The sequence below is a fragment of the Syngnathus typhle genome, linkage group LG6 (genome assembly GCF_033458585.1).
Source record: "Syngnathus typhle isolate RoL2023-S1 ecotype Sweden linkage group LG6, RoL_Styp_1.0, whole genome shotgun sequence".
NCBI classification, from domain to species: domain Eukaryota; kingdom Metazoa; phylum Chordata; class Actinopteri; order Syngnathiformes; family Syngnathidae; genus Syngnathus; species Syngnathus typhle.
In genome coordinates, this window is record NC_083743.1 from 7,833,842 (window position 1) to 7,852,196 (window position 18,355).

At 42.8% G+C, this 18,355-nt stretch overlaps 4 protein-coding genes and 1 long non-coding RNA gene across 8 annotated transcripts; 2 read left to right on the forward strand and 3 right to left on the reverse strand.

The window, feature by feature from the left end:
• Positions 1-251: 251 nt before the first annotated feature.
• On the reverse strand, positions 252-5,422 carry LOC133155694 (TRPM8 channel-associated factor homolog). Of its 2 annotated transcripts, none has more exons than XM_061281201.1 (12): positions 5,283-5,422; positions 3,887-4,536; positions 3,428-3,644; positions 3,057-3,348; positions 2,677-2,978; positions 2,411-2,585; positions 2,246-2,340; positions 1,787-1,997; positions 1,229-1,465; positions 904-1,127; positions 715-828; positions 252-575 (listed from the first exon to the last, which is right to left on the reverse strand). In XM_061281201.1, the coding sequence occupies exons 2-12, from the start codon at positions 4,519-4,521 to the stop codon at positions 333-335; spliced, it is 2,745 nt and encodes a 914-aa protein (XP_061137185.1). In that variant the 5' UTR covers positions 4,522-4,536; positions 5,283-5,422; the 3' UTR covers positions 252-332. The 2 variants fall into 2 exon arrangements, with proteins under 2 accessions (XP_061137185.1, XP_061137184.1); XM_061281200.1 differs by lacking the exon at positions 5,283-5,422 and adding an exon at positions 4,685-4,820.
• Positions 4,749-9,533, forward strand: pnkp (polynucleotide kinase 3'-phosphatase). Of its 2 annotated transcripts, none has more exons than XM_061281205.1 (18): positions 4,749-4,888; positions 5,451-5,551; positions 5,798-5,844; positions 6,058-6,330; positions 6,396-6,707; positions 6,776-6,855; positions 6,950-7,007; positions 7,090-7,197; positions 7,393-7,464; positions 7,602-7,650; positions 7,837-7,907; positions 8,024-8,116; positions 8,190-8,286; positions 8,379-8,440; positions 8,534-8,643; positions 8,853-8,940; positions 9,021-9,088; positions 9,202-9,533. In XM_061281205.1, exons 1-18 carry the CDS (start codon positions 4,827-4,829, stop codon positions 9,320-9,322), a joined length of 1,872 nt encoding a protein of 623 aa, XP_061137189.1. In that variant the 5' UTR covers positions 4,749-4,826; the 3' UTR covers positions 9,323-9,533. The 2 variants fall into 2 exon arrangements, with proteins under 2 accessions (XP_061137189.1, XP_061137190.1); XM_061281206.1 differs by having other exon boundaries at positions 4,828-4,932.
• Positions 9,534-9,750: 217 nt separating this feature from the next.
• Positions 9,751-13,684, reverse strand: LOC133155703 (uncharacterized). Of its 2 annotated transcripts, XR_009714715.1 has the most exons (5): positions 13,544-13,680; positions 12,274-12,435; positions 12,009-12,141; positions 11,812-11,921; positions 9,751-10,135 (listed from the first exon to the last, which is right to left on the reverse strand). It is a non-coding gene; the product is annotated as an uncharacterized LOC133155703 (long non-coding RNA). The 2 variants fall into 2 exon arrangements; XR_009714716.1 differs by lacking the exon at positions 12,274-12,435 and having other exon boundaries at positions 12,009-12,081; positions 13,544-13,684.
• mfrp (membrane frizzled-related protein) lies at positions 11,157-15,168 on the forward strand. Its single transcript, XM_061281215.1, has 13 exons — positions 11,157-11,403; positions 11,541-11,658; positions 11,827-11,913; positions 11,992-12,150; positions 12,229-12,448; positions 12,953-13,083; positions 13,210-13,335; positions 13,421-13,497; positions 13,560-13,708; positions 13,910-14,040; positions 14,247-14,381; positions 14,544-14,671; positions 14,780-15,168. The coding sequence occupies exons 1-13, from the start codon at positions 11,350-11,352 to the stop codon at positions 15,002-15,004; spliced, it is 1,740 nt and encodes a 579-aa protein (XP_061137199.1). The 5' UTR covers positions 11,157-11,349; the 3' UTR covers positions 15,005-15,168.
• Positions 15,169-15,208: 40 nt separating this feature from the next.
• Positions 15,209-18,256, reverse strand: nudt8 (nudix (nucleoside diphosphate linked moiety X)-type motif 8). The gene is made up of 5 exons (XM_061281212.1): positions 17,757-18,256; positions 16,406-17,125; positions 16,206-16,338; positions 15,870-15,947; positions 15,209-15,789 (listed from the first exon to the last, which is right to left on the reverse strand). The coding sequence occupies exons 1-5, from the start codon at positions 17,777-17,779 to the stop codon at positions 15,595-15,597; spliced, it is 1,149 nt and encodes a 382-aa protein (XP_061137196.1). The 5' UTR covers positions 17,780-18,256; the 3' UTR covers positions 15,209-15,594.
• Positions 18,257-18,355: the final 99 nt, after the last annotated feature.

Sequence of the window (18,355 nt, forward strand, 5' to 3'; positions counted from 1 at the left end):
GCTATCATACAAATTTACACCCATCCATTTTGTACTTGCAAATGTTTATGTAAATGTAATCCATGTAAATGCTCATTGCCCAGTTTTCCATTGACAGCCCAGATCAGGCACATGTACATACAAATATATAAGTGTTTTATAAAACCCAAGTTTCAAAGATTTTTTTTTTTTTTTTACCCATATGATAAAAAGTTAATCGGTGAGAAAGGTAGGAAATTCCCCAGTGTGCTTATTTCATTGAGGGTAGTATTACACTTGGCAAAATATATTGAAAAGAGCCACCTTAATGAAGGCAAAGCACAGATCTTGACACATTTGACAACGTAGCTCATTCAACCAAACCGGACCATTGGGTGGTCCACCCAGGTTGGAAGGTTGGCTACTTTCTCCTCTGTTGCCTTCTCTATTGGCCAGCTCCATGCCTTAAAGAATCCACACAAGTTCATCCCCACGGTTTTGGAGAAAGTCTCCGCATACAAATTCATCTTGCCGTTGTTGTCCTTTGGATATTCGGTTATCTTGAGGTATGTAGCAAACACCTTCTTGAAGGCATCCCAGCCAAATCTTTCCTGGAGCTAGGTGAAAGGGCACATGTGTCATTCATCCGCATCAGTTTCATTTCTGGTCAAACAGGTGTGTTAAGGCTTTTTTATTCCTTAGGAATCTACTAACGTCTCTAAAAAAAAAAAAAAATGGGTAGTTCTTGTTTCTCACCTGCAAATATGTTTCAAGAGCCACCCACATCTCCCATTTGCTGAGTTGCCTGCCTCCTTTTACAAATTCCTCCAATCGTTTCTTTCTCTTTTCTGCAGTGACATCTCCATGAGCCTATATTGAAAAACCAATGTTGTCAATTTAAAACAATATCATCCTAAAATAGACAAAGAAGAAAAATAAGCTCACCTTTTCCCTGCTGATCCCTAACACCTCCTCATTGATGTACACCGACCAAATGTTGCACGTGCACTCTGTAGTGTGTGGCCGGAACTCCCAGGGATCTCGCTGCTGGTTGTGGCCAAGCTCGTGGATCGGCCCCCATAGGCCTTCAGTCTTGGCAAGCTCCAGGTTGACCAGTGCATTTGCCGAGGCCTTGTGCATCATGATGGGGTACCCGGCGTGCATCCAACCTGAAAAGTGATCAAAATAATAACTCTCCATCAATTGTTTTACCCCAAAAATATTTGTTTGCTAGTTCTATAGTGATGTTTTGTATACAGTACATACATACCATAGGAAATCTGCACATCCGCAACGAAGCGTTCTTTGCGAGGGAACTTGTGCGGCTTGGCGGCTAAGTCAGCAATGCCTTTCATGATTGCGTCCCAGAAAGCTGCCAGCAAATCTGGTCTATCCAGATTCCTGACGACATCTGATGGTACTGTGAGGATGATATTTTCAAACTCCAACTCTGCCCAAGGGGAAGGAGCTGTTTGCAGCATGGCCCAATTGGCTAGTGTTGTCACACCTGAAAAGAGCAGAGGGATACAGATTTTAAAACGGCCTTATGGTTTACGTAACTATGGCTTACAGATTTGCAGAGGCGACTGTAAACTGTATATCCCGAAATTGTTTATACCACACGGGTGTGAATTATTTTGGGCTTGATTGTTGGCCATTTGAATGTTTTTTATCCTCACAATTAAACATTTATCATGGTAATGAGAATATTTAACACAACTGTGAATTTTTAGGCTCCAAATATAGAAAATATATTTTTCAATGTCATTTCATGGAGATGGCCACAACCGCAGAAAGGACACAAAAAAATAAAAATCATCATCCTCACCCGATTTATAATAAGGTGCTGGCACAGCTACCTGCACTGTGATTTCTACCCCACCCACTTGGGTTTTAGGTGGGGCCACCAAGTAGATGAGACCTCCCCACAAATTCCACACCTGGATCATCTCAGTCTCAATGGGAAATTGCGTGTGAACACTGGGTGCTCTCTTCAGTTCCTCATGCTTAAGATAGTCTGTTTGACAACCAATTTGGACCTGTGGCGCAATAGAAAAGATCCGTGCAGACAATGTTAGGTTCAAATTCTTTAGGTAAAAACACCCATTGTAATTATTGTCATTATCAAGCTTGAGTGGGAGTTTAGCTTTTGGTGAGGGGCGGGGCATAAACATAACATGCATTTTTTTGAGTTAAAGCGATTTGACACCGTGCCATCGGAACGAATGCAGCAGGAACAGAATCATTCCGAATAATAATCATTTGGATTTGTTTATTTGTGACATACCTTCCATCCCTTGTTGACGATCTGTTCAGGAATCGCTATGTAGGTCTTTATACCATGAGAAAGATAGAGCCCAGTACTGATCCACTCTTCACGTTCTGATGCATAAATAGAAACACACAATATCATACTGTACCTTCAAATACTGGGGGGAAAAAAAGGCCTTACCCGCTGTGTTGACATTCAACGGGATCCTGTAATTATAGACAACAGGCAACAAGGGTTTCTCCTTGATGAGGTAAGGCAACAGGCTGTCAGGATTGGGGCAAACCTTGTAAACCTCGGGGCCCATGTTGAGCAGGAGATGCTCTTTGGGGCTTTTCACTGGGCAGGTGTCACACACCTAAGAAAAGATTGAGGTGGTGGTTAAAGTGCTTGAATGGGATTATATATGTATAATATAAAACAGCAACCAAAGACCTGATTGGTTCTACCTGAGGGAGGCCTGATTTCTTCAGGACGTGCGTAAGGCTGGACAGGACTTGAGCGTATGAACAGCGATCATGAGCTTCCATTTTTAAGAAGGCACTACAGTCTTTGCCAAATCTTTTCAGGTGTTGTTCCTCATTATCGCTAAGTTCCTCTTCCTTTGTTACGTGAGCGACAAAGCGTTGTAGAAGGTGGCAGAAGTGATACGTGTCTTTCCCAATCTGGCTGGGCACAGAGGCTTTGAAAACACCGCCCTGAATGGTGTCAGGCAACAGGCTCAAGCCCATTTTGTTCAGGATCTTGTTCCCTGCAAGTACAACCCGTGTCAATTTGGATACCAGGAAGCTGTAAAAAACCTCAGCAGTCTTGCGGTAGAATATAATACCTGAGAATTCTGTGAAGGGGTTTTGGTCTTTGTGTGACTGTGCCCAGTACCAAGCATGGCCACCAATCAGCAGACCTCCCCCCTCCGCCACAAAGTTGTGGATCTCTTGTGCATGTTTGTCACTGTATGCGGAACAAACAAATACACTCAGGTCGTTCCTGAAGTCGCTCTTCTCACACTTGAACCCAGATTTCTTGAGATTGTCGAGGGCTTTATGTTGCAGGATGCCAACAGTCCCGTGTCGCCCTCCATCCAACCAGTGAATAGCATTGGTCCAAAATGGAGCCAGTTCCTGTGATGAAAAAAGTGTGTTCCTCACATGACACATTTAAAATGACACCTAATAATACACAATTCTGCATAAACGTTACCTCTCGTTCCAAAAATGCTTCATGGCTCACAACAATAACACGTCCAAGGCCATAATAAGAGGCTGCCAGGAAGGGCCGTGCATCTTCTGTCATTCCGATTGGGAAGGCGAGCCGTCCATGAACTAGAATCTCCGAAGCAATCCCGTTGCCCGTAATGTCAAACTCAGATATCCCCTGAAGTAAGAATTCCAAGTCATCCTCCAACTCTTTGTCCAATCTGCATTTTAAGAACAACAAATGGGTTTAGAGCACACAATTAGAACAACAAATAAATCTTCCTGACATTGACCTCTACTATTTCAATTACAAATGTAAGTAATAAAGGTCAAGGATAATTTGACAAGAATTGAAAATGTATAATAAATGATCTAGAGTGGAGAGGTGTAGCAATACTTTAAGTAACAGTGTTAATCTAGACATATAGTTAACAACACATCTAAGATATTAGAATTTACATACACTACACGCATCCAAGAAGCTGGAATCTGAGGGTAGACGGGCACCAATTCAGCATCGGCATAATGTTGAGAGAAGTAGATACCGGTCACAGCAGACACTTTATTCCCTCCAAATCCAAGCAGCGTGTTCTCCTTTGGGTGGTCTGAGGCCCAACTCCATCCTTGCCCTCCAATCAACACCCCTCCACCGTTTTTCAGAAATGCCACCAGGTCCTTCCCATCTGTAGTTACGCTGGAGGCGTCTGTTACATACACACCAAGATTCAAACTCTTTTGGAATGCCTCAACAACTTTGGTTGGGATACTGGATTTGTTGAGATGAACAGCCACTGCATTAACATTCTGGTTGACCCCCACCAACGGGTTGCCATCTCCTCTCAGCCAAAGGACCGCATTTTCCACCAGATCGGTTAATTTTGTCAGGTACCCTTCATGTCCCAGGACCACAATTCTTCCGGAGCCGTACCGAGAGGCGGCCATCAGCACCTGGCCTTGGCTGTTTATGACCAAAGGAAATGCATGTTCTCCAGTCAGCAACAGGGCGCTGGGAACATCAGAGCCACGCAGGTCCACTTCTTTTAAGTCTCTCATCAGGGACAAGAAGGCTCCCTCATTATGACTTTTTTGGGTCGCCATGGCAAAAAATGAATCCTGCAATTTATATCAACAAACAAACAAGTATTATTTAAAACATTGATATATAATAGATTAAACATTGCAGCCCATCAACCAGAATCTTTAGGCGTTCTCTACCAAGTGATAGCAAAGTCTGCACAGCACCACAAAGTCACAAATTTACCTGCAACTTGCAGCCGAAGCCGAGGAACTGATAGTGCGCACTGTAATTATACTCTAGTGCGGTAGTACAATAGAGGCGGGGAGTCAAGTGAGAATAACCCACTCAGAGACTTTTGACAAAGACCAGGAACAAAAACTATTGGATGATAACATGTCTATCCAAAGCCTTAGATTTTGATCATTTCTCTTCAAGGGATACGCCCAGGTAAACTTGATGATCCAGTCTCGTTTTAATGTAAGATACGCAAGGTAAATAAAGCAAGATCGTCACAGTAGTTTGGTTAAATTATTGCCTCTAAAAAGGGGTAAAAACAGTTCATTATTATTACATAATCGCGTCACATAAGGGACATGGGACAAATGTATTTTGATGTCGTCCCGTCACCCTGCGCTCAAGGTAAAACGCTCAAAATTTGCACACAAAAAAAGAGGAACTGCGCAGTTAAAAACAACACAAAATCCGCAAAGTTGATGTCACTTGACAAAAGTAGAGTTATGTCCAGTAAGAAATAAAGAAAGACATGTCTGTATTCTAAATATCTTATTTGTATTCTTGGGACAGCAGAAACGTTTGGCGTGGTCGGAACTATACAACTCACCACGTTTCCGGGTGGTCCTATTATCAGAAGGACCGTTGATACTCACAAGTATTACCACTTTTGATCAAAACAAATCACAGTTTAAAGTGAAAATAAAAACGTTGTCTTTCCGATCTTCACGACTCGACTTCGAGGCTGTGTTGCTGAAATGTCGTGCGTTTTGGTTAGTTCATCCGGCGCTCAGGTCCTTTTGGAGGATGGACGAGCCGTGGTGCTGGGTCGAGGTCCCGTCACCGGAGTGGTCGACAAGAAGTGCTCAAGAGATCAGGGTAAATTTACTACTCAAGCTTTTGCCAGATTTCTCTTCAAATAGATAATGTTTTTAATTTCCTAGCTTTAATCGTTGATTAAAATTCTTCCTGATCAACACTCAAAACAGCATTGAATACTGACTGCAAATGTGTTTATTTTATCAAGCAATTCCACAAACTTGCATTTGTTTAGTTAAACTCAAACATTCTTTTTTTAATATGTGTGTGATTTTGTGTAATTGTGACAGTCATGTGTTTTTTCAGTGAAGGTGGTGGCTTGTTTTGCAGACCAGGATGTGGTTGTCACTCAGGTAGGAAAACAAACATGTTAAACTAGAATCATGCGCCCATCCTATTTTGGAAACAGTTGTAGCCCCCCCCCCCCCCCCCCCCCCCCCATCTCTTGCAGCAGTTCATATTTATCTTTGCCTCAGGTGTCATTATGTCTAAATAAATGGTAATATATCTACCCTGCATGTTTTGATAACCGTATATAATCCATAAGTATTTTTACTCTTCCCCAGCTGGGTCCCAATCCCAGTTTCTTGGAGGGTGAGAAGCTTGGCCGATGCCAATCTGGTAAACTCAGTCACGGTGGCACCCTCTACCTGGTCAACCGGCAATACCCATTCAAAGTGTGCTTCACCTCGAGCTCAGCGAGACCTGCTTCTGGTACGGTCCAAAGAGGACTCAATTCAAACAAAACAAAAGGTGGGAAGAATGGGAACGAAAAACCATCACCATGGAGTCCACCAAAGCGCACTATAAAGGATTTCTTTCCTACCTCTCCCGTAAAGGTAAACTAATTTATTTTTTAAGCTGTATTTTAGCTGCAGACTTGTGATTTTCATGAAATTTCTAGTCCTTAAAAAGGCCGCTTAGCCCAGAGAGAGGACATCTTGATGCAAAGCGCCACAGAGGAGATGAGGAAGCCTCTAGTGATTGGAACAACGAGGAGGCGAGTGAAGATGAGAATGAGAAACGAGCAGAAGAAAAGCTCAGGCGACTCCAAGAGTTGGCAGAGACAGCCATCGGTGAGAAACGGAACCGTAGCCCAGCTGCAACTGAAACACAGCCTGCATCTTCTTCCTCCTCGGCCTGTCTAAAGAACTCTTGGCAGCAAATTGCCAACCTCATGCTTTATACTGCAGCAGGCGTCAGAGGGAGTGATAAGGTGGGCATCGGTCGTATTCTGCCAAACTGAAAAAAACATTGTATTCACTCATGAGTCTTCATCTCCAGATTGCTGGGTTTGACATTGATGGTTGCATCATCACCACAAAGTCAGGCAAAGTCTTTCCCACTGCACCCGATGATTGGAAGTATGTCAGTTTCCCTGAAGCCCCAAAATCCAAATGATTCATGTACCTTCACAAATGGAAGAGATTTTGTCTCATTTTTGTATATCATTAACAGGATTCTCTACCCTGAAATTCAACCTCGGCTCACCAGCCTGATCAAGAAAGGATACAAGGTGGGAAGAGCAAAACGGGGATATTAGCTAAAAACTAGCCTAATTTAATCAATCACATGATGTGTTGGTTTGGTTTGTCTAGGTGGTGTTTTTTACCAACCAGATGGGGATCGCTCGAGGAAAACTGAGACCAGAAGTCTTCAAATCAAAAGTGGAGGACATCCTCACCACACTGCAGCTGCCCGTGCAGGTTTGAATGGTGGATCTAACAATATACACAGACTAGGTCTGTCGTCATTTTTGAAATCAATTATCCTATTGAATAATTAGGGAATCTAAAAGCTGTCTGAATGTTTTCGAGATGCAAAAATAGATCAATGATCAAATCCAATCTCCCTTTGCAGTGTCCACAAAGCTGACGTGTGGATTGTTGTCTGTTTCACAGGTGTTTGTGGCAGCTGGTCCAGGGATCTACAGGAAACCTGCAGTGGGAATGTGGAATCACTTGTGTGAGAAGGTACATTACAGTCAAGCTCAATCAGGTAGACAGTGGAAGAATATTTCAAAACAATAAATCAAATCTCGGGTGCTACCCTAAAGCATTGTTGTTGTGCTTTTTCTTAAAAAAAACTTTTGTGTGTCTTTCCCAAATAGGCCAATGATGGTGTTCGTGTAGACAACACGCAAAGTTTTTATGTCGGAGGTGAGTTTGTGTAGGAAGTCTGAATGCGTTACGATATGTATCATTTGATCACTACAGTTACCTTGAATGATTACTTGATTTTAAACCGAATTTAAATTTATTTATTAGTTACATTCAACTGATGCTGACAACCCTGCTTAACTTAAAATTGGTTTTGCTATTAACTCCAACTGTTTATACCCAAAGATGCTGCAGGCAGACCTGAGAACTGGGCTCCAGGCAAGAAGAAGAAGGACTTCTCCTGCAGTGACCGACTGGTTGGCCCTCTTTGTATTCTGGATGTGTTTTGTTTTTTTATTACTTAAAAATAATTTATGCACAGGTGGTCAAATATAAACTTAAACTAAAATCTGTGTATCTTTCATGTCTGCAGTTTGCTCTGAATCTCGGCCTGAAGTTCCACACTCCAGAGGAGTACTTCCTGGGTTGGAAGACCGCCTCTTACAGTCTACCGCAATTTGACCCCGTGAGTGGAAAATATGTCGTGCATATATCCACATTGTCAAGATTCCTTTTTTAAATTAAAATCTGAATTCCAGAGAAAACTGGACTCCAGCGCCAGATTGTACGACCCGCCGTCTGCGTCTCTCACGGCTAGCAAGACAGAAGTCATAGTGGCCGTGGGTTTCCCCGCTTGTATGTAAATGCTGCCAGTGTTTTTCTTTGTTGTTGTTCCTGTATCACTCAATGGTGCCCTCCAAATCTTTTGTCTTTTTCTTTTTTTGCAGCGGGCAAGTCCACATTCTTTCACACCCATATTATCCCAAAAGGTTACGCATACGTCAACAGGGTGAGTCATCAGTGTGGCCAATGCAAAATTGTCTTTATTATCTGAATCCTATTTATCCCAGTTGCTGATGTGAATTTGTGGTGTTGCCTTCAGGACACACTGGGTTCATGGCAAAGCTGTGTGGCAGCATGTGAGCGTGCTCTGAAGGAGGGCCGCAGCGTCGCCGTGGACAACACCAACCCTGACCCAGAGTCTCGCAAACGGTAGCCCACAAAATATATTTATTTTATTACAGATAGTATATAGTTAGCGATACTTCTAGATGAGAGTGCTCTGACTAACTAGCCTTTGTTGCTGCATATTCATGGACATATTTGTCTTTTATATTGGCTTCTGCATCATACGACTGGATGCCACGGTTGAATGAATTGTATTGTTTATGTAAACTCTGGTTGTCTTTATCTTTTTCTAGTTATGTGGATGTGGCCAAGGCGGCGGGTGTGCCCTGTCGCTGTTTTCAATTTTCAGCAACCCTGGAACAAGCCAAGCACAACAATAGAGTATGATTCACCGTTCCATCCTGTCACGTGTGTTGTGTTGAATAAACGGTTACATCATGTATTTTTACTGTTGTTGCCAGTTCCGCGAGATGGCGCCCTCAGACAGCAAACATGCCAAAGTCAATGACATGATTTTCCAAAGCTATAAGTGAGTAACTCCAGTCGAAAACAATGATCTTATTTGTCTTTATATTTCCTAGATTACATGCGAATCCTTTCTAATGACTCTTCCTGTCTTGCTTGCTTTCTCTCGATGAGCAGGAAGCACTTTGTGGCACCTGCTCTCTCCGAGGGATTCTCCGAGATTCTCAGCATCCACTTTGTCCCTGACTTTAAAGACAGCCAATCAGAAGTCTTGTTTCGTCAGTTCACTGAAGGCTGATGACGCTCATCACATTTATGAACAATGAAAGAATATTGATTCTAAATGGTTAATATGTGAGTGGTGATAGTGTCCCAGAAAGCAAAACACAAGTATTAAAAGATGATATTTTTACACGATTGTACATAAAGCTGTGTATCAAGTGTGCTCAATGAACATCTGCATGTTGTAGTGAATCATTTCTCAAATAAAAAGATATTTTAGAACCTGACAGTAAGAGATTTTATATCACATTTTGACAATAACAATGTAGTAGTGGTGCAATGACGTGCCAGAACACAAGAGGCGCTATAAATAAATACGGAAGACAATCTACGAAGAAGAACGCCTAACCTAGTGTTGTGATCCAAGTTGGCCACACCGATGGTTGTTACTTTCCCTTTCCTCTTTGATCGGATTTGCGCCATCTGATTGTTTTCAGCATGGAAAATGTGGGAGAGAACCGCAAGCGCAAAATGAAGTTTGAAGTGATGGAGTTGGCAGTGTTAGTGGAAGAACCAAACAAGCACATTGGTGAGTTGCAGGAAAGAAATCTCAATATAAACAGAAGAAACGCAATATGGGAGACAATCTGTAAGAAAGTCAATGCTGTGGGTAAAACAAGTAGAACCCCAGATGAAGTTAAGAAAAGATGGCAAGATATCCGAAGAAGAACGAAAGAAAAAATGGCTAAGAATAAATCGGCTGCTAATAAAACAGTCGGGGGATCGGCAGCGCAAGACATACCTCTCTCTGCGATTTTGGAACAGTTGCAGATGACCTTCTGCGATGAGAACATTGAAATTGAAGAATTTGACATCCTTGAACCTAAAACTGAACCCAAAGGTAGGCCCCACGTCAATATTTTGTGCTGCACATACTTTTGTTGTTGCACACAGATGTTAATTTTGTGCAGTCACTTCTTAAAGCGACAGAGGGTAGAATGTTGTGGATCCCCCCCCCCCCCCCCCCCAATGTTCCTTGTGATTCTTCAAACCAGCAATTCTGTTTTATCAGTGACTCCATTAGAAGCTCCAGAATCAGCGCCGCAATCAAGTCAACCAAAGTCACCAACAGACGTCTCTTCAGAGCCTCAAAAGAATTCATCTTATGAGGACATTGACAAGGAGATGCTCCAGCTGCAGAAAAATCAGTCTGCAGCCCTTCAACATGGCTTACAATCCATTGTAAGAGAGGTCCGAGTCGTGTCATCTGTTATGCGTGCATCCCGACGGGACACGCAGGCCATCGTTGGACATACCAGGCAACTGGTCAGCGCCGTATCCGACCTCACGACTGCCATCAGTGTCCTGACAAGAGTGATAGAGGAAGGCGTACGGGCAGTAGGAACTCAGAGGGCATTTTGTTCGACTGGCCCCTCGACTGAACTATCGGGAAATGAAGAGGGACGGGGTGGCGAAGAAGGAGGTGAAAGCAAAATAATCCCGTGTGAACCTCAGCGTAATCTGCGTAAACGGAAAACTTTGATGGATGAAACAGTTTCGACGAAAAGGACATAAATGCAACGCAATTATTCATATTGTGTCCGGATAAATTTGGTGCTGAAGAATATTTCCATATTGTTTCATGGAAAAGTGATAAAATCATAGATTTATTTGTATTATTGTTGTAATATATTATTGTTTTACTGATTTATGTTATGTCACACTTATACTTTTGGATTTTGTGTACATTGACACTGTGAATAAAACATAGGTTATCGTAAAAAAATCAGGGATTATTGGATTTAAACCAGGAGCCCCACCTTTCCGTGCCCCCTCCTTCAGGGCTTAGCCCTCTCAGCTGACTTGGCTTTGGAAAAGAGTTTTAAAAAGTGTATTAGAAGCTCTCACACAACAAACCACAAGAAGTGCGTTTGTTATGGCGTTTTTGACATTATTAATATTTCTACCTGGTGCTTGTTGATGGATGGCCACCTTTGTGCTGTTCTGATGCACATGAGGACTCGCATCACGGGAGCTCTCCATTTGGATTCATTCTTTCAACTTTTCTAATGGGTTCGCTAACAAAACAGCAGCGAACCAAAGATGTCGGATCTCACTCGAGTAGTCGTTGACTCGGACGCTTCGGACATTTACAAGGTGAGAAAGGTCAACCATGATGGTGACGCTGATGGCGTTGACAAGATAATTGGTATAATTGTTATTTGCTCAACCTTTTCTTTGCGCAATTTACCTCTGATATAAATTGTCGATTTTTCCTATCATTCTTTGTCCAGAGTGTGTTCTGCAATCCTGCCTTTGAGTTGGAAGGAGAGCAAGAAGAGCATGTGGAGGGATTTGGAATGACCTCAATTACCCCTGAGCCCATCAAACCACCAACTAGTAGCTTTGCAAGTAAAAAAAAAATATATATATCCAGAGGATTTCTGCCTGCAAAATTTGATCCAAGAGTAGATTCTTTCAAATGTCTTGCCACAATCCCGATAAAGGTGTTTGTGTGTAAACATTCAGGTCGAGGCTGGGGTCTCTTCGTGGTGTGTGTTCTACCTTTGCGGGGTGCAGGTTGTGGCTGGGGGAAGGTAGTGGTCTCTGTCGCTGCCCTGCTCCTGGTTGTGGCTCTCGGCCTGACACTGGCCCTCATCCTCACACGTGAGTGTCTGTTTAGCAAATTACAAACGTATTGTAATACAATTATCTTTTTGTTTTTACATTCTGTTCTGGATGAAGAGATGAAAGGTCAGGACCTTGAGGAGCAACTGTTGTCCACCAGCCCTCCGGACCCGTTGAGTGCAGGAGGTGGGGAATTACCTTCAGTTCCTGCAAACAGAAGCCAGTTAGACAGTGTGCCAGTACTCCACCCTGCCAGCATCCCTACGACTGAAACACGTAGGACACAAATATGTTCATCTCGTCAAGGCTGATGCTTTTTTTGGTTACGGAGCAGACAGCTTTCCTTCCTTTCAGGTTGTGGTGGATTTATGACGGATTCCGAAGGTTTTTTCAACTCACCAAACTACCCGGGCTCCTATCCCCCCAACACCTTGTGTGTGTGGGTCATCCAAGCCACGCCCCCTCAATTAATTCAGATCCATGTGACCTTTTTGAATATTGAGGGTCCCTCTCCCTGTTTGTTTGACTGGCTGGAGATACAGGAGCATCTAGAAGACAGCTCTGTGGTCACAAGGTTAGTGGACCATCATAGTTAACACGTATACAATTCAGTATAGCACTAATAGAATTCACATACTGATTATTTTTTTACATTGCATGCTTGTTATGCTTTATCACCAACAGGTCAGCCCTAATACTAATAAACATTCGATATTGGTGTGTTGGGTAAACGTGAAAACAAAAAATATATTTAAAAAAAAAAGAAAATCTGTACTTTTAAGTTGTAATATCACCATCTACCACTAGGGGGCTAATGTAGTTTAGTTGCACTAACACAGGGTTTTATATTGCCATATGCTACATTTGCAATGGTATGGCAAATTTAGTAGCTCCATAAGATTAGAAATTTAAGGGAGTTGATTTCTGTGAAAAAAAAAAGCATAAATTGACTTGCAACTCAATGTTAGTTTTGGCAAATTGCAGCCCCTCCAACGTTTAACATAATATTTGAATATGCTGCCAATAAAACTTGTGTTCTGTGTATCAAAAAAATGTTGAGGCTGTGTCCCTCCTGTAGGTTTTGTGGCGCAGTGTCGCCACCAACAGTCAACACAAACAGCAGCACAGTATGGGTGACCTTCCATTCTGATGGCAGCATTGCAGGCAATGGCTTTGCGGCTCAGTACAAGGCCTTGCTGCCTGGACACAGTCAGTGGTTTGTGTGCATGGATGACAAACGAAAGGAAAACCCTTTCATTTGTTACCTGCCCATATGCAACATGCTCATGTGTCATATCTATCCATGTAATGTGCACCAGTGTGCTTGTTTCTCAGAAAGTTGCTCCAGAGACGAGTTCATGTGCGACAGTGGCCGCTGTCTGCTGCCTGTGTCGGTGTGCGACGGCCATCCAAATTGCCATGACCAAAAAGACGAGGCTAACTGCAGCCGTAAACACAGCGGTGAGAGAATGGCATCTCATTCAGCAAAGTAAAATTGACCTCCCACAAATTCCTTAACGATCTCATTTTGGCTGTTCCTTTACAGAATGCGGCGGGCAGAAAATTGGGCCATACGGTTTCCTGGCAAGTCCAAACCACCCAAGGCCATACCCTCAGCAGCAGGTACATTTATAACACTTTTGCACTGGCTACCACACCATAAACATACCGTTCCATCTCCTTAGTTTTGCGTATGGCACATCTCCGTTGAGGAGGGTCACGTCATCACGCTGCACTTCAGAAACTTCAGCCTGGAGACTCAGGATGTGTGTGACTTTGACTATGTGGTGGTGCATGACAGCAGCAACACTGACGCTGGAACAGTTCTGGGAAGGTAAGACATATTGTGGTTTTAATATTGGAATATATTAGTAAGTTTTCCATTCAGTAATTATATGATGTGCCACTAGAGGGAGCCAGATCGCCACACATTGTATTAGCATCATTTTGAGTACAAGGATGCTAATGTTGGACCTGAGACCGTTTGTTGGCTCGCCATTTCTCTTTTAGTTCATCATGTTTTTTTCTGCGTCAGGTTTTGTGGCACCACCCTCCCACCCGACCTGACCTCATCCGGCCAGCACATGACTGTGCTGTTTGTGGCTGACGAGGGAGTGGCTGACAGCGGCTTTAACGCAACCTATCAGTCCATCTCGCTGCTGGATAGTGAGTTGTTCCTCTTACAATAAGACACAATGTCACAAAAGTTATTTTGTTTATATATGCATCACTGGATAAAATTAAATTTACAGATGAACTCAATTTGACCTCTAAACTTCACGGCACATGCCAAACTCTTCTAGATTGCAAAATTCACAATCGTTATTTGATCAATTAATTGACAAATTAAATTTGTGACTTGCTTGTTAAAGGGACATGCGGTCCGAAGCAGTTTGCCTGCGGTAGCGGCGAGTGTCTTCACCCGCGATGGTTGTGCGATGGCTGGAACGACTGCCCTGATGGAGCAGATGAACGAGATTGCAGCAACTCCACTTATCCTCCCTTCAGTGAGTAAATCCAAATCAATCTGTTATTTCCATGGCGAGTGTCAAGAAAATAATTGTAAATGTTCCTGTCACCAAAAATATGGGTCTTGACCTTTTTGTATTGTTTCGAGTCGAGGTTTGTCTGTACTTAACTGAATTATGCTATTTTCTTGATGTCACCAGCTTCCCCGTGTGAGTCAATCGAGGTGGAGATGTGTCAGGGTCTTAGCTACAACCTCACCTCATTCCCCAACATTTGGCTCTCCATTGCCGATCAGCGAGAAGCTACCACTCTTCTGGGACAGTACAGGGTAGAATACATTTTGTCAAATTAGGATCCACCTTGGACACACACATGAGTTAAGACTTATTTGAATTGTATCACATCTGCATTTCTTTCCTCTATGATCTTGCCAAAGGTTCTGATGGAGCTTGCCTGCTTCGAGCCATTGCGCAAACTGGTTTGCGGGATGTTCTTGCCACAGTGCAACCCTCACGGAGGCGTCCTCCAGCCCTGCCGCTCTGTCTGCTCCTCGGCCGAGCAGCAGTGCAGCCAAGCCTTGGATCTTTTCTCCTTTAGCTGGCCCTTCAACTGCCACCTCCTGCCCGACACACAGGACCCCTTTGAGTGCTCGGTGCCTTGATCGCTACAAAAGTAAAGCACTAAAAGCAATATGAGAGAGTTAGTCATTTTGGAAAAGGTTCAAAAGTTAGATGACCCCAAATTCCTCTAAAAAATTAAATATATACGCTGGTCACTTAACTGCAAGACATTTCCAGTATTCCACTTGGTACTATTTCCTTTATTGCCTTGTCATGGTACAAGGAATAAAAACGACGGAAGCAAATTTTTCCAAGTGATCTTTAATGAATGATCTTCATTTGTCCTTGAACATACCATGTTCTGACATAATATAATATGTTCAATCTTAAACAGTACAGGTTTGACTCTGAGTGAGGTAAAAACGTGATAAATGTAATAATAAATATCCGGGACTCACGGATTTCACATACCGTCTCGTTAGCTGCAAATAACTTATGGAAACTCATTTAATCAATTCATTCCATTCAGTCAATCAGAAGATGTGCAACAAGTCAAAACGGTTTTATCATAGCAAATTGGCTGACTTCAATTAAAGGAACTCTGTGAGAACAAGTAAAAATTGTGCAGAAAAAGTTGAAGCTTGACTGCACATGATTAAATATGAACTCTGAGCCATACGATGATTGTGCTTCACTGAAGATGTGATGGGACAAGAAGTTTTAGTGACTGGTCTAAGGCAATAGCGGTCAGGCCCCATACGCGGTGCTTCCCGTTACGAAACACCGGCATGGTGTAGCTGTACTTGTCCCCTCTGCGGAAGTGTGTGTACCCACGGTTTTGTGGGTCGCACAAATGGGACAAAGACAACGTAAAAATCTCCTCTACCTGAGAACCAAAGAGAAAGAGAATGCCTTGAATGTTGCTATCATCAGAAGTCCGGCTTAAATTATAAAATAGTTCTTTACCTCTGCAGGATTTGGTTGGAAGGACAACTCCTCAAGCGGGCCTATGTTAGCAAGCACAGGAGCCACCATCATCCCTGACTAAATAAAGGCCAAATGACAAGTATAAGTTCAAGTCACATGACTTCGCATCATCGTAAAGTGTGTGCACGCACGGCGCCGGAGAATTAAGTGTGTTTCCTAACCCGGGCCGTTTACATCAGTGTTGGGGGGGAAAAAGCTTCAAATTTGCTTCATGAAGCAGTTGTATTTCTTTAATCCTCTAGAGGGCACTCTCTGAATTTCAAGTTTCATTTTCCCATCACACGCAAAAAACAATAGAGTGAAAGAAAGTCTTACCCTGTCCCGGAGTGGCTTGAGGACACCCCAAACATTTTCTGTTGGCACGTGAATACCAAGCTCTTCCCGGGCCTCCCTCAGCGCAGTGACCACCACATCACCGTCTGATGGATCACTCTTTCCCCCAGCAAAGCTACACCAGATGTGGAAATGAGGACTCAACAAAATGTGCAGATTATTTACCACATTCCGCTACTGACCTGACGTCCCCCCTGTGCCCCTTCAGCGTACTGGAGCGCAGCGTGAAGAGGAATGCTGGTTCTCCCTCGACACTGCAGAGCAATGCCAAAATGGACGCCCATACTCCCTGACTCTTTCCTTGGCTCTGAGTTTTATTGCCCTTCTCCACATTATACATCTTCAAATTGGGCGCTAGGTTCCGTCGACACCTGTTTTCATTTTCTGGAGTAAGACACTCACTCCAGACTCCATGAATTGCTCTGGTTTGGTGAGAAGAAAGGCTATAGGCTTGTGCTCTTGTGCGGACATTTTCTAACCATTGCAAGGAGCTGACAGTCTTCTGTCTGGAGCAAAGATGGCCATAGTTTGTTGTATTCTTTAAATTGTGCAAAGGATGACAAATATCTTCAGATTTTCTCCGAGGTAGACAGCAAGCTGCGTTTGATAAACTGTCCTGAACGTTCACAGCTTGCTTTGAAGGAGACTTAGCAGGATCTGTGGATTTTAGGTTTTGTAATGAGGCCTCTTGTTTGCTGTCACATTGTGAGTTAAAAAGAGAATACTTTGTCGGACAGGCTCCAGCCTCTGTAGAGAGTGACGAATATGTCCATCTTCCAAAAATGCCTTCATGCCTCCATTCATTCAAACACCATCCAGCGCGGGTACAGATGGACTCATTGAGTCGCTGATGTGACCTTAACGGACATGAGCTGATCACCAGGTGTGAGCCCCGAAACATTCTGTAAAAAGAAGTTAAAACACGTATCGGTTAGTAAAGATGAAGTCATAACAAAGATGTGATTTGGTGAAGTCCACTCAATACAACTATTAATTTAAACATGGTGATCAGACATCTTCTCCCAGAATATGGCATCTTTTTCCATCTGCATTTTTGCATTCTTACTTTGTCAAAACAATGTGAGTACTTTTACCATTTTGATTTGCACGGCTGAGGAAACTACAGCAAATCTAAGAATCGTATAAAAGACAAATGAACGTCTCGCGACTTGCAAGCAACTGCAACCAGACTGACTTGCATGTTTGCCCGAACAGGTAGGTTGAACTCTCTGGCTGCTTGCAGAAAACCAGAAAATACATGCAATTCGTGCATTTAGTGTGGAGTTGTCCATGTCCATGTCTGTGGCTGAATTACTAGTCAATCACGCTAAAACGATTGCTGATATAAATAAATGTAATGTTTACTAATCTGGCGTCCGCGTTCACGTCAACTAGCTGAATAATACATTAGCATAATGCGGATCTGTAGTTATGAAACGTAAGGTTACATGGTTCCTATAAAACACGTAATTTTGGACCGTGGAAAATAGCCATACGCTTGCACAAAGTAGAATTTATTTAGATGAAACTCACCTTGAAAGTTGAATCCACGGCATCTACCCAGCTGCCATTAGTAGTGATGCGCAACGTAGCTTCAAGATCGTCACTGTTGCCATCATTGCGCAGTCATGACGCAAAACTTGTTTGACAACATGTTGAAGTTGGGAAGAGAATGGAAAAATGACGTTGAAGGATGGATAATAAAATGAAAACATTTTCCACACAGATGTAAGAAATTTAATAAAAGAATGAATGGCTAACCGGCGTGTCGATGGAGCGGCCATGTTGGAAAGGGCAGCATTCCAATCAAAGTCAATGCATTTGAATTGCTTTTAAGTCATAACTTTCTTATTTCTTAACCAATTTCCATGAGTTGAATTTTATTGTCAATGCTAAAGCATGTAAATTCAACACAATGCAATTAATTAATTACACTAATTACACAAAGGAATATTGTACCCAGACTAACATTTAGTTTCTTCCCTTCCCTTTTCCACAATTGAGCGTAAGAAAAAAAATCAGGTGACCACCACTAAAGAGAAACTCCCCAAAACAGGTTTTACCAGTTTCACCCCAAGTCGAACCTGCTGCAGTTTCTAAACAGCATGTGAATCACACAACTTGGCATTTTA

Coding starts and splice junctions, on each gene's coding strand:
- LOC133155694 (XM_061281201.1), bottom strand. CDS start 4,521: ATGGCGACCCAAAAAAGTCATAATGAGGGAGCCTTCTTGTCCCTGATG. Junction 3,645..3,886: donor GCTTCTTGGATGCGTGTAGT/GTATGTAAATTC, acceptor CTTAAAATGCAG/ATTGGACAAAGAGTTGGAGG. Junction 2,979..3,056: donor CCCCTTCACAGAATTCTCAG/GTATTATATTCT, acceptor TTGTACTTGCAG/GGAACAAGATCCTGAACAAA.
- pnkp (XM_061281205.1), top strand. CDS start 4,827: ATGATAACATGTCTATCCAAAGCCTTAGATTTTGATCATTTCTCTTCA. Junction 8,117..8,189: donor GTCTACCGCAATTTGACCCC/GTGAGTGGAAAA, acceptor TCTGAATTCCAG/AGAAAACTGGACTCCAGCGC. Junction 8,644..8,852: donor GACCCAGAGTCTCGCAAACG/GTAGCCCACAAA, acceptor ATCTTTTTCTAG/TTATGTGGATGTGGCCAAGG.
- mfrp (XM_061281215.1), top strand. CDS start 11,350: ATGTCGGATCTCACTCGAGTAGTCGTTGACTCGGACGCTTCGGACATT. Junction 11,659..11,826: donor ACCAACTAGTAGCTTTGCAA/GTAAAAAAAAAA, acceptor TGCGGGGTGCAG/GTTGTGGCTGGGGGAAGGTA. Junction 13,709..13,909: donor GCTGGAACAGTTCTGGGAAG/GTAAGACATATT, acceptor TTTCTGCGTCAG/GTTTTGTGGCACCACCCTCC.
- nudt8 (XM_061281212.1), bottom strand. CDS start 17,779: ATGCCGTGGATTCAACTTTCAAG. Junction 16,339..16,405: donor GGGCACAGGGGGGACGTCAG/GTCAGTAGCGGA, acceptor CATCTGGTGTAG/CTTTGCTGGGGGAAAGAGTG. Junction 15,948..16,205: donor TCAAGCCACTCCGGGACAGG/GTAAGACTTTCT, acceptor GCCTTTATTTAG/TCAGGGATGATGGTGGCTCC.